Source organism: Coregonus clupeaformis, chromosome 3 (genome assembly GCF_020615455.1).
Source record: "Coregonus clupeaformis isolate EN_2021a chromosome 3, ASM2061545v1, whole genome shotgun sequence".
Taxonomy (NCBI): Eukaryota; Metazoa; Chordata; class Actinopteri; order Salmoniformes; family Salmonidae; genus Coregonus; species Coregonus clupeaformis.
The window spans coordinates 16,213,821-16,227,688 of NC_059194.1; the positions used below are offsets into that span (position 1 = coordinate 16,213,821).

General features: G+C 41.8%; 1 protein-coding gene across 2 annotated transcripts in view; it reads right to left on the bottom strand.

Annotated features, from left to right (window-relative positions):
* Positions 1 to 759: 759 nt before the first annotated feature.
* The window catches only part of LOC121541139 (NXPE family member 3-like), an 89,265-nt gene continuing 76,156 nt past the window's right edge, over positions 760 to 13,868 (bottom strand). For both annotated transcript variants that reach the window (XM_045207453.1, XM_045207454.1), the window contains exons 2-6: positions 11,368 to 11,437; positions 4,191 to 5,002; positions 3,318 to 3,385; positions 2,206 to 2,412; positions 760 to 1,588 (exon numbers count right to left, since the gene is read on the bottom strand). In XM_045207453.1, coding sequence (XP_045063388.1) covers positions 1,056 to 1,588; positions 2,206 to 2,412; positions 3,318 to 3,385; positions 4,191 to 5,002; positions 11,368 to 11,437 — 1,690 coding nt within the window. In that variant the 3' untranslated portion in view covers positions 760 to 1,055. The remainder of the gene's footprint in view (positions 1,589 to 2,205; positions 2,413 to 3,317; positions 3,386 to 4,190; positions 5,003 to 11,367; positions 11,438 to 13,868) is intronic.

Consider the following 13,868-nt stretch of genomic DNA (forward strand, 5'->3'; position numbering starts at 1 on the left):
TCTAATCGCAGTTGTCTCTGTCTGTAATGGAAACCCCCATTCGCCTAGTTTAAAATATATAATTCATATGTACAAGTGCTGCAGTTTGACAGGGTTTTCATCCTCCCTATAGGGCAAGGAGTTTGTCCAGGTGTATTACAGTGTGTGACCTGAGTGATAAGCCCAATTTTAAAAGAGTGTCTGCCTTTAAAAAGCAATGAATCCCTTTGCAAATGGCCTACGTGGCATCGATATGAGTCAGAAACTCTAGTGTCAAAATGGACTAAAGTGTAAATAGGACAATTTGTCATGAAGTCAGTCTCGTCTAAAACAGAGTTTGGAACATCCACGTGTCACAAAGGGTAAATTAAGGTTGGGTTTTGATTATGTACACTTGCCCACTAACATGGGGTGAACAGCTGTGGTGATTGCCCTCTATCCAATAGTATAAAATAGTGAGTCAGACCTGCCCAGCAGCCCGACTTTGTTTACATAAGACAACACGTCGTGCATTTCTTTACTTGAGAAATACTGCACCAAACACCTTTTTAGATGTAAAATTGCTAAACTTAAACATACTCGGCAAAAACGTCAAAATTAGTAGAGTTATCTTAGATTCATTCTGGGGATTTTGAGAAAGTGAAATAGGCTTCTGCTTTACGAGTCTTAACTTAAAACCTAGGGGATTGTTTTGAAACTGGGCCATAAAGGCATGCGACTATGGTATTCAAAGTTTCACACATAGGGAGGGGTATAAAAACAGTACACAAGTTCTATAAATGAATCATTGCTTAACTATCTTTTATGTATAACAGAAGAATCAAGGCAGAGCTGAAAGCAGGCAATAGTTTGACAAACACCAGAGGGCATTAATTGGGAAGAATCTACGGTAGTAATACAGTCTCACTGGTCACCTTGAGTTTCCCAACCATATACAATAATGGCTATCAGAGCACTGAACAGCACCTAGAATTTGACTGTTGTTTTCATGATGTGGTTATATTTTAAAATGTATTGGTTGCCATTTTCTATGCAGTTGATTTTACAGACAATCCCTTTTGAATGCTTCTCTTTTCTCATTGCGGACAGACAAAGGACAGGAAGAGGTCCACTTCATTTTGGATCACCACGGGGGGCGGGTGAATGTTATCCGGAGAATAGTGGCAGGAGGTCATCTGCCAAACGTCAATGAGGACCACGGGCAAGCCCCTGAATATTTCCCTTAGAGCCATGTCGAGCTGCCAGGAGAGCCAGTCGCTCCCGTACACATCCTTGTAGCCCGTGTTGGCTGATTTGATCACTACCAGAGTAGTGGGAGATCGTCTTAGCAGCGACGCCACAGCCCTACGGATGACGACCAGACGGTGTGCATACATAGCCAGTGGGTACGTGGTGAAATGAGCCCAGATGGTGAAGACGACTACAGAGTGTGCACCCCCTGCCAGACCCTCCACCTCCCTGGCGATGTAGTGGAGGTCAGCCCAGGGGGTTTTGCTCGTCCGTATAGGTATCCCATGGGCCCGCCAGATTATACGGGTGTTGGACTGGGTGTCGACTGCCTCAAAGGGGCCCGATTTGCTTGATGTGTGAAGGTTCAGGCGTTTCAGTGCTGCAGAAGGATCATGTTGGGTTCAAATCCGGCAGTCAATTTTGATAGTTAAACCATAATTACCATTAAAAGGGAAATGCAAAAAATATCCCCCACAAAAATGTATTTTCAATTAATAATAATAATAATAATATGGCATTTAGCAGACGCTTTTATCCAAAGCGACTTACAGTCATTTGTGCATACATTTTTGTGTATGGGTGGTCCCGGGGATTGAACCCACTACCCTGGCATTACAAGCGCCATGCTCTACCAGCTGAGCTACAATTAAATTCCAAAGATTTACATTTTTGTTACAATTCCAATTGAAACAGTCTAATTCCAATAAAATTCCATTGATATGATCAATTGAATCAATAGATTGTTACAATTCGAATTGATTTCCAAGTAAATTCACTGCTTCATGAGTGAATGAAAAAATTGAATTGGAATTTCAATGTAAAATGGAATTCAACACAACACATTTTCAGGTGTTTCCCAACACCCACAAAATGGTGGCAGCTACCTGCAAGAATGTTTCCAATCTTGGGGTGTACGGCCAATGAGGCCACCCAAAGAAATACATAACCACATATATGAGTATCTTAACACTGAAAGGATTACAGACTATATCTTACTTGGCACAGTTTTCTCCAGGTACTCCAACCATTGACGGAGAGTGGAGTCACCCATCATAAGGATCTGTTTGTCCTTCAGGCATCCAGATATCAGTTTAGCTGAGGGAAATGATTTTGAGTCACACACCATGGACGTCCAGCGATCCTTGAGGTAGAATCCAGACGGTACTGGCGTGTGCAAACCAGGACGGCATTTTGTGTTTGGACCTAGAGAGAGAGAAATCATTGTTAGATCATCTGAGCCGAATCTGCATCGCTAGCATGAAATAAAATGTTATTTTCACGTGCCGAATACCGTGAAATGCTTACTTACAAGCCCTTAACCAACAATGCATTAAAAAGTTAAGAAAATATTTACTAAATAAAATAAAGTAAAAAATAAAATATACAGGGGGTACCGAGTCAATGTATGGGGGTACAGGTTAGTCGAGGTAGAGGACGCTGAGTTGTGATAATCACACCAGTTTGCAAGTTGATAACAAGCCAGGTTTAAACCAGATAACAAAGGATATGACTTGTTTAAAGAATGTGACTTATGTAGGTAGCAAGGTACTGCTGTATTATGTGTAGTGGTATTACAGTAACCCAAGGTACTGCTGTATTCTGTGTAGTGGTATTACAGTAACCCAAGGTACTGCTATATTCTGTGTAGTGGTATTACAGTAACCCAAGGTACTGCTGTATTCTGTGTAATGGTATTACAGTAACGCAAGGTACTGCTGTATTCTGTGTAGTGGTATTACAGTAACGCAAGGTACTGCTGTATTCTGTGTAATGGTATTACAGTAACCCAAGGTACTGCTGTATTCTGTGTAATGGTATTACAGTAACCCAAGGTACTGCTGTATTCTGTGTAATGGTATTACAGTAACCCAAGGTACTGCTGTATTCTGTGTAATGGTATTACAATAACCCAAGGAACTGCTGTATTCTGTGTAGTGGTATTACAGTAACCCAAGGTACTGCTGTATTCTGTGTAATGGTATTACAGTAACCCAAGGTACTGCTGTATTCTGTGTAATGGTATTACAGTAACCCAAGGTACTGCTGTATTCTGTGTAATGGTATTACAGTAACAGGAGGGAAAGGAGGAATATGTTGTAGGGACTTACGGGATTCATTGCCCTGTTGCTGGACATGTACAACTGAATTATCATATGGTACAATAATGTTTGCGAATCTGCAAAAAATGAAATATTATTTGAGTGTGAAGAACAACAATCAATAATTTGGAGACACTACCATTAAGTGATGGAACAGGATGCAGTGCAGTCATGGTTTGTACACATTTCTGCTAACATTGGGTCTACAGCAATTTACTTTTTTCCTGAACAGCATGAATTGTCAATTCACCAATGTTACAGTGGGGAAAAAAAGTATTTAGTCAGCCACCAATTGTAGTCTCCAGATCTCAACCCCATAGAAACCCCATAGAAAATATTTGGAGGGAGTTGAACGTCTGTGTTGCCCAGCGACAGCCCCAAAACATCACTGCTCTAGAGGAGATCTGCATGGAGGAATGGGCCAAAATACCAGCAACAGTGTGTGAAAACCTTGTGAAGACTTACAGAAAACGTTTGACCTGTGTCATTGCCAACAAAGGGTATATAACAAAGTATTGAGTAACTTTTGTTATTGACCAAATACTTATTTTCCACCATAATTTGCAAATAAATGCATTAAAAATCCTACAATGTGATTTTCTGGATTTTTTTTCTCAATTTGTCTGTCATAGTTGACGTGTACCTATGATGAAAATTACAGGCCTCTCTCATCTTTTTAAGTGGGAGAACATGCACAATTGGTGGCTGACTGAATACTTTTTTCTCCCACTGTATGTGAGTTACTCTTTCCCCAACATAAAACATTTTCAAATAATAGGAGAGGATTGTGTTTGGATAACAAGAGGGGACACATTAAATCAGATGGTGGGTAAACAATGACCCCCAAGCTGCATATTTGACACCCGATTTAAAGATATCTACCTCTTAAGAAGAGTTGTCTCCAACTTGGAGAGTACTGCCTGGTAACCACCCATGCTGTGGTAGGTCAAAGCATGGCAGGGCAGGGAAGATGGCCGACGACAGAACCAGGACTCTCCAGTGACTGGCTCTCTGTACTCACAGCAACACTGCAAGTCATTCCCCACCAGCCTAGGACTTCTCTGGGCATTGCACATTGTTATTTCCTTTTTGCCACCCTCCTCAAAGTAGCCCAGGAAGTAGACCTTATCTGGGTCCTGTTCCCTGTGCCTACACAGTACCTGCACGGCCTCGCTGGAGTGCACTAGGCGGATGGACACCTTGGCAGGTCCGGGCCAAAGCAGGACCAGGCGGGCAGTGTAGGTGCCATTAAAGTGGTCTGTTACAGCTCCATAAGTACTGGCCTTAAGTTCTGCGTTAAACAACTTGGCCTGAAAAAAGTCCCCTCCATAGGTTTTGATCCTGTTTTTAGTATCTCTAGCTATCAAAGTCACATCTATAAACCCTTCAACTGTGTGGTTTGAATTGGGGTTGACAACAGAGAATGAGCACTTAGTGGGGTTTGTGGCCTCATCTGTGGATAAGAGGTCAACAGGCGGTAATGACCATTGTAGCTTTGTGACCAGAGATTCCCATTCCTCTTTACTTATTAAGGAGTCATTGGTTGGTGTAAATGTCCTGTTGGTGATTCCATTACAAATATCAACATGTGGAGTTTGAGTGGTAATATATGGGGTATGAGTGGTAAAGGTAGTGTGGTTGACTTTAAGGTAATGTGAAAAAATATTCAATTGGCAATGGTTGTCTCGACACACCTGAAACAGAAAGACATGGTAGCCCTTATTACATTTAAAATATGATCTCAACTCTGCTATATTTGATGTTTGTCCAAAATATGCAATTGGGAGGCGGCTGGAGTCAAATGTCCAGTAACGCAACGAAAGATGAGATCGGGTTGAATGCAAGTCCCACGTATACTGCCCACCTTGCTGGTGAAAATTATGGCATTGCCTCGTCAAAATGATATATATATACAGTGGGGAGAACACTGCCGATTTTGCAGGTTATCCTACTTACAAAGCATGTAGAGGTCTGTAATTTGTATCATAGGTACACTTCAACTGTGAGAGACGGAATCTAAAACAAAAATCCAGAAAATCACATTGTATGATTTTTAAGTAATTAATTTGCATTTTATTGCATGACATAAGTATTTGATACATCAGAAAAGCAGAACTTAATATTTGGTACTGAAACCTTTATTTGCAATTACAGAGATCATACGTTTCCTGTAGGTCTTGACCAGGTTTGCACACACTGCAGCAGGGATTTTGGCTAACTCCTCCATACAGACCTTCTCCAGATCCTTCAGGTTTTGTGGCTGTCGCTGGGCAATACGGACTTTCAGCTCCCTCCAAAGATTTTCTATTGCGTTCAGGTCTGGAGACTGGCTAGGCCACTCCAGGACCTTGAGATGCTTCTTACGGAGCCACTCCTAAGTTGCCCTGGCTGTGTGTTTCGGGTCGTTGTCATGCTGGAAGACCCAGCCACGACCCATCTTCAATGCTCTTACTGAGGGAAGGAGGTTGTTGGCCAAGATCTCGCGATACATGGCCCCTTCCATCCTCCCCTCAATACGGTGCAGTCGTCCTGTCCCCTTTGCAGAAAAGCAAAGATTTTTACACCTCCATGCTTCACGGTTTGGATGGTGTTCTTGGGGTTGTACTCATCCTTCTTCTTCCTCCAAACACGGCGAGTGGAGTTTAGACCAAAAAGCTCTATTTTTGTCTCATCAGACCACTTGACCTTCTCCCATTCCTCCTCTGGATCATCCAGATGGTCATTGGCAAACTTCAGACGGGCCTGGACATGTGCTGGCTTGAGCAGGAGGACCTTGCGTGCGCTGCAGGATTTTAATCCATGACGGCGTAGTGTGTTACTAATGGTTTTCTTTGAGACTGTGGTCCCAGCTCTCTTCAGGTCATTGACCAGGTCCTGCCGTGTAGTTCTGGGCTGATCCATCACCTTCCTCATGATCATTGATGCCCCACGAGGTGAGATCTTGCATGGAGCCCCAGACCGAGGGTGATTGACCGTCATCTTGAACTTCTTCTATTTTCTAATAATTGCACCAACAGTTGTTGCCTTCTCACCAAGCTGCTTGCCTATTGTCCTGTAGCCCATCCCAGCCTTGTGCAGGTCTACAATTTTAACCCTGATGTCCTTACACAGCGCTCTGGTCTTGGCCATTGTGGAGAGGTTGGAGTCTGTTTGATTGAGTGTGTGGACAGGTGTCTTTTATACAGGTAACGAGTTCAAACAGGTGCAGTTAATACAGGTAATGAGTGGAGAACAGGAGGGCTTCTTAAAGAAAAACTAACAGGTCTGTGAGAGCCGGAATTCTTACTGGTTGGTAGGTGATCAAATACTTATGTCATGCAATAAAATGCAAATTAATTACTTAAAAATCATACAATGTGATTTTCTGGATTTTTGTTTTAGATTCCGTCTCTCACAGTTGAAGTGTACCTATGATAAAAATTACAGACCACTACATGCTTTGTAAGTAGGAAAACCTGCAAAATCGGCAGTGTATCAAATACCTGTTCTCCCCACTGTATATATATATATATATATATATATATATATATATATATATATATACACACACAGTGCCTAGTGACAGTCTACGCACCCCTTGTACAATTTCCAAAATGTTCTGCCATAAATCTAATGAAGAACCCCTTACCTTCTAACTACACTTGTATAGCTTCTGAACCTCATAGTGCAAAGCATGTTACATGTGCATGTTCGTGAGAGTCTCGGCTTTTCATAGATCACTTTTTTAATAGTTTGTAGCTCAAACCATTCGGACTCGACTGATGTTTTTGTAAAATTACATTTTATTTTTGTCTGCCTGATCTACACAACCTACTCCACATTTTCAAAGTGAAGGAAATAAAATAAAACACGCCTCAAGTGGAACATTGATGGACAGGACAGGACAGGAGTATTCAAGTCTTGTTTCTGATTGTCTAGCAGACTGGACCACTCAGGAACAGTCAACACCTCTTGGAAAACCAGTCTGGCATTCATGTTATGCTAGTCTTAGGCCTTCAAAAGACAGATGCAGGTTTTCCTCTTACATTTTTACCTGGGCTTTGACCATTCCATGTTTATCCTGATAAACTCCCCAGTTCCTGTCATTGACAAGCATACCCATAACATGATGCTGCCACATCAATACTTGAAAAGAAGGAGGATTTCACTCTGATGTGTTGTGTTGGATTTGGCCAAACCTACAGTTTTTCATTTAGGCCAAAAAGTTGATTTCTTGTCTTGCAGTATTATCTAGGGGCCTTTTAATGTGGAGTGAATGCAATGTCGTTGATCCATGCACAGATTTCTTGCAAATCAGCCAACATCTCGGACAATGAGGAAATATATTTTATTCCCTAGACCTATCCAGTCGTTTACAAAAGTCTACGGTGTTATAATTATCAGCCCCATTCAGTCAGCGCATTCAAGCGCAATTATTTTTATCCCTGGCATTTAAAGCTTATTGGTGACTCGGAGGTTAAAAAATCATTTTAAATTCACTATCCAACTGAGGGACCTTACAGAGACAGGGGAAGTTATTCTTAAATCATGAGAACCACCACTTTTGCAAAAAGATGGATCCCAAAATATCTGGATGTCTTACATGTGAAAACTGTGCAGGGGTGTGAAGACTTTATCTATGAACTGTATATACAGTGGGGAGAACAAGTATTTGATACACTGCCGATTTTGCAGGTTTTCCTACTTACAAAGCATGTAGAGGTCTGTAATTTTTATCATAGGTACACTTAAACTGTGAGAGATGGAATCTAAAACAAAAATCTAGAAAATCACATTGTATGATTTTTAAGTAATTAATATGCATTTTATTGCATGACATAAGTATTTGATCACCTACCAACCAGTAAGAATTCCGGCTCTCACAGACCTGTTAGTTTTTCTTTAAGAAGCCCTCCTGTTCTCCACTCATTACCTGTATTAACTGCACCTGTTTGAACTCGTTACCTGTATAAAAGACACCTGTCCACACACTCAATCAAACAGACTCCAACCTCTCCACAATGGCCAAGACCAGAGAGCAGTGTAAGGACATCAGGGATAAAAGTGTAGACCTGCACAAGGCTGGGCTGGGCTACAGGACAATAGGCAAGCAGCTTGGTGAGAAGGCAACAACTGTTGGCGCAATTATTAGAAAATGGAAGATGTTCAAGATGACGGTCAATCACCCTCGGTCTGGGGCTCCATGCAAGATCTCACCACGTGGGGCATCAATGATCATGAGGAAGGTGAGGGCTCAGCCCAGAACTACAAGGCAGGACCTGGTCAATGACCTGAAGAGAGCTGGGACCACAGTCTCAAAGAAAACCATTAGTAACACACTACGCCGTCATGGATAAAAATCCTGCAGCGCATGCAAGGTCCCCCTGCTCGAGCCAGCGCATGTCCAGGCCCGTCTGAAGTTTGCCAATGACCATCTGGATGATCCAGAGGAGGAATGGGAGAAGGTCATGTGGTCTGATGAGACAAAAATAGAGCTTTTTGGTCTAAACTCCACTCGCCGTGTTTGGAGGAAGAAGAAGGATGATACAACCCCAAGAACACCATCCCAACCGTGAAGCATGGAGGTGGAAACATCATTCTTGGGGATGCTTTTCTGCAAAGGGGACAGGACGACTGCACTGTATTGAGGGGAGGATGGATGGGGCCATGTATCGCAAGATCTTGGCCAACAACCTCCTTACCTCAGTAAGAGCATTGAAGATGGGTCGTGGCTGGGTCTTCCAGCATGACAACGACCCGAAACACACAGCCAGGGCAACTAAGGAGTGGCTCCGTAAGAAGCATTTCAAGGTCCTGGAGTGGTCTAGCCAGTCTCCAGACCTGAACCCAATAGAACATCTTTGGAGGGAGCTGAAAGTCCGTATTGCCCAGCGACAGTTGAAGTGTACCTACGATCAAAATTACAGACCTCTACATGCTTTGTAAGTAGGAAAACCTGCAAAATCGGCAGTGTATCAAATACTTGAAAAAATGTATTTAGTCAGCCACCAATTGTGCAAGTTCTCCCACTTAAAAAGATGAGAGAGGCCTGTAATTTTCATCATAGGTACACGTCAACTATGACAGACAAATTGAGATTTTTTTTCTCCAGAAAATCACATTGTAGGATTTTTTATGAATTTATTTGCAAATTATGGTGGAAAATAAGTATTTGGTCACCTACAAACAAGCAACATTTCTGGCTCTCACAGACCTGTAACTTCTTCTTTAAGAGGCTCCTCTGTCCTCCACTCGTTACCTGTATTAATGGCACCTGTTTGAACTTGTTATCAGTATAAAAGACACCTGTCCACAACCTCAAACAGTCACACTCCAAACTCCACTATGGCCAACACCAAAGAGCTGTCAAAGGACACCAAAAACAAAATTGTAGACCTGCACCAGGCTGGGAAGACTGAATCTGCAATAGGTAAGCAGCTTGGTTTGAAGAAATCAACTGTGGGAGCAATTATTAGGAAATGGAAGACATACAAGACCACTGATAATCTCCCTCGATCTGGGGCTCCACGCAAGATCTCACCCTGTGGGGTCAAAATGATTACAAGAACGGTGAGCAAAAATCCCAGAACCACACGGGGGGACCTAGTGAATGACCTGCAGAGAGCTCGGACCAAAGTAACAAAGCCTACCATCAGTAACACACCATGCCGCCAGGGACTCAAATCCTGCAGTGCCAGACTTGTCCCCCTGCTTAAGCCAGTACATGTCCAGGCCCGTCTGAAGTTTGCTAGAGTGCATTTGGATGATCCAGAAGAGGATTGGGATAATGTCATATGGTCAGATGAAACCAAAATATAACTTTTTGTTAAAAACTCAACTCGTCGTGTTTGGAGGACAAAGAATGCTGAGTTGCATCCAAAGAACACCATACCTACTGTGAAGCATGGGGGTGGAAACATCATGCTTTGGGGCTGTTTTTCTGCAAAGGGACCAGGACGACTGATCTGTGTAAAGGAAAGAATGAATGGGGCCATGTATCGTAAGATTTTGAGTGAAAACCTCCTTCCATCAGCAAGGACATTGAAGATGAAACGTGGCTGGGTCTTTCAGCATGACAATGATCCCAAACACATCAAAGGAGTGGCTTCGTAAGAAGCATTTCAAGGTCCTGGAGTGGACTAGCCAGTCTCCAGATCTCAACCCCATAGAAAATCTTTGGAGGGAGTTGAAAGTCCGTGTTGCCCAGCGGCAGCCCCAAAACATCACTGCTCTAGAGGAGATCTGCATGGAGGAATGGGCCAAAATACCAGCAACAGTGTGTGAAAACCTTGTGAAGACTTACAGAAAACGTTTGACCTGTGTCATTGCCAACAAAGGGTATATAACAAAGTATTGAGAAACTTTTGTTATTGACCAAATACTTATTTTCCACCATAATTTGCAAATAAATTCATAAAAAATCCTACAATGTGATTTTCTGGAAAACATTTTATCATTTTGTCTGTCATAGTTGACGTGTACCTATGATGAAAATTACAGGCCTCTCTCATCTTTTTAAGTGGGAGAACTTGCACAATTGGTGGCTGACTAAATACTTTTTTCCCCACTGTATATAATAATAATAATAATATGCCATTTAGCAGACGCTTTTATCCAAAGCGACTTACAGTCATGTGTGCATACATTTTTGTGTATGGGTGGTCCCGGGGATCAAACCCACTACCCTGGCGTTACAAGCGCCGTGCTCTACCAGCTGAGCTACAGAGGATCACGTATATATCACATGGTCAACGGTCCTCTTGTGGACGAAATACCGCCACTGCTAAATTGCCTCCTGGTGTATAATTTCATCTTGGAGAAACATTGAATGTAGCAGTGTAAAGCTGGGGACCAGGCTGTCAAGTTAACAAGTAACTAATGAATCATTATTTTGACCAAAACCTGAGCAATAAAAAGTAATCTGACTGAACAAAGGCAAATTAAAATGGCTTTTTAAATTAGATTAGACCTTAATGGAGCCTAAGCTTTTTAATGATTTCAAGCATCTTACAGTACTTGTATTTATATGTCTTATAATCTTTTATAAGATCAAGAATATAAAAAGCGCTTTAGAACTTACTGATAAAAACAAAATGGTGATCGTTACCACCATAACCAATATCTGTAGCCGCAGTCTTCCCATTCTCAATCTGTTGGTAAATCAGAAGGTAAAATAATATCTATGTTCGAACAGACAGGAAAGGCAGCTCTCCAAATCTTGACTATGATGGACACAGGAAAATGTCAAAATTAGAGCCATATACATTACTTACTTTTGGACAGTTTTACTTTTTATGAGTTCCTGTGACATTTTTTGTGCAGGGCCCCAGTAATGACTAACTAACAATACTACTGGAAATATGTTTTCATTCTCTTAAGGGTTCTTGCAGCTTTGTTTTGTTTGTGAAAATAATATTTCCTATTAGTGGGGTGGCTAAGCAAATGGATTGTTCAGTTTGTCATAAAAGCACCAAATTTGGCAGCAAATCAATCACAAGTATTAGTGTGGTGATTAAATCATTCACTTTTTGATAAAAGTAACAATTTTGACAAATAGGTTGATTTATGTACTCAAAATATTTAGTGCAACATAAGACAATAAAGTTTCAAGGGTTTGAGTGAGAGGTCTCCAGGACTCACAGGTGTTTGGCTTGCTTGTATGATATCAAAGCAGTATTTATTATAATCCTCAACATCTCATCTTTCAAAATACATAGTCCTCTTAATTTACAGCATTTCCCTCCTTCAGACAAGCAACATTTGCAAAAGTTGCCCAATTAGCATGAGGGATGGGGGCAACTTCTCGTTGCGCAAGGTGCTCAAGTTCAGAACGGTTGTCTGTCAAAACCCATACAGCGCTGTGAAGCTGAATGTTACTGTACAGCCACTGCATTCCAATTTAGGCATAATCAATGCCCAAATCTACCATTTTACACCCATAGAAGGGTACGAGTGTAAAGGGCTACGCAATGCATAGTTTTTGATTGGCAGCAGACAAACTAATGAATTCCTTTCTCTTTTTAGTAAATGCCTCTTCCATTTTTGTGGCAGCGCTGCGATGAGTTTGTTATACTTTTGTATTGAGCATACATCTCCATACACCTTTGTTAATTGCATGTGTGACAACATTTTACTGGCCTTATTTACAATGTCATTCATAAACATGATACCTTCCTTATACATCTTTCCAAGAAAATTGGTCTTTCCTCTATGAGTACACTGGAGTTTAGCCATATTAGTTTCTGTAATATTTGTTCAGCCTCTTCTGGAGGATGAAATTGGAATTGTAACCAACTCTGTATGGCTTCATTTAGAAAGGAGGATACTTTAAACATTGTTCCATTGTCAATCCACCAGAAATTGTTAGTTTTAATCTGCATAACGGCAAAAAGCACCCTTTTGAACATTGGATGTGCCTCTTTTAGTAAGCTAATGGAAAGCCAGCTTGGATTTACTGTACAGTTGAAGTCGGAAGTTTACATACACTTAGGTTGGAGTCATTAAAACTCGTTTTTCAACAACTCCACAAATTTCTTGTTAACAAACTATAGTTTTGGCAAGTCGGTTAGGACATCTACTTTGTGCATGACACGAGTAATTTTTCCAACAATTGTTTACAGACAGATTATTTCACTTATGATTCACTGTATCACAATTCCAGTGGGTCAGAAGTTTACATACACTAAGTTCATTGTGCCTTTAAACAACTTGGAAAATTCCAGAAAATGATGTCATGGCTTTAGAATCTTCTGATAGGTTAATTGACATCATTTGAGTCAATTGGAGGTGTACCTGTGGATGTATTTCAAGGCCTACTTTCAAACTCAGTGCCTCTTTGCTTGACATCATTGGAAAATCAAAAGAAATCAGCCAAAAAATTGTAGACCTCCACAAGTCTGGTTCATCCTTGGGAGAACGCCTGAAGGTACCACGTTCATCTGTACAAACAATAGTACGCAAGTATAAACACCATGGGACCACGCAGCCGTCATACCGCTCAGGAAGGAGATACGTTCTGTCTCCTAGAGATGAACATACTTTGGTGCGGAAAGTGCAAATCAATCCCAGAACAACAGCAAAGGACCTTGTGAAGATGCTGGAGGAAACAGGTACAAAATTATCTATATCTGTCAGAGTGCGACGGTGAAATGCAGAAGGCGAAGTCAAACGCAGGACACAGAGCTTACTGGAAACGTACTTTACTCGAAAGTAACCAGAGTAGAAAAACAATCTCCACATAAGGAGGAATAAACAACCCGCACACGAAACACTGCCGATGACGAATACAATAACACACAACACACAATGAACGACAGAGGGTTAAATAGGGAATAAAATACAACATAATGGGGAACAGGTGTACACAATCAGGACAAAACAAGTCAAACACCGAAACATAGATCGGTGGCAGCTAGTACTCCGGGGACGACAAACGACGAAGCCTGCCCGAGCAAGGAGGAGGAGCAGCCTCGGCTGATTCTGTGACAGTACCCCCCCTTGACGCGCGGCTCTAGCCGTGCGCCGACCCCGGCCTCGGGGACGGCCAGGAGGACGCGGAGCAGGGCGAGTCGGATGACTCCG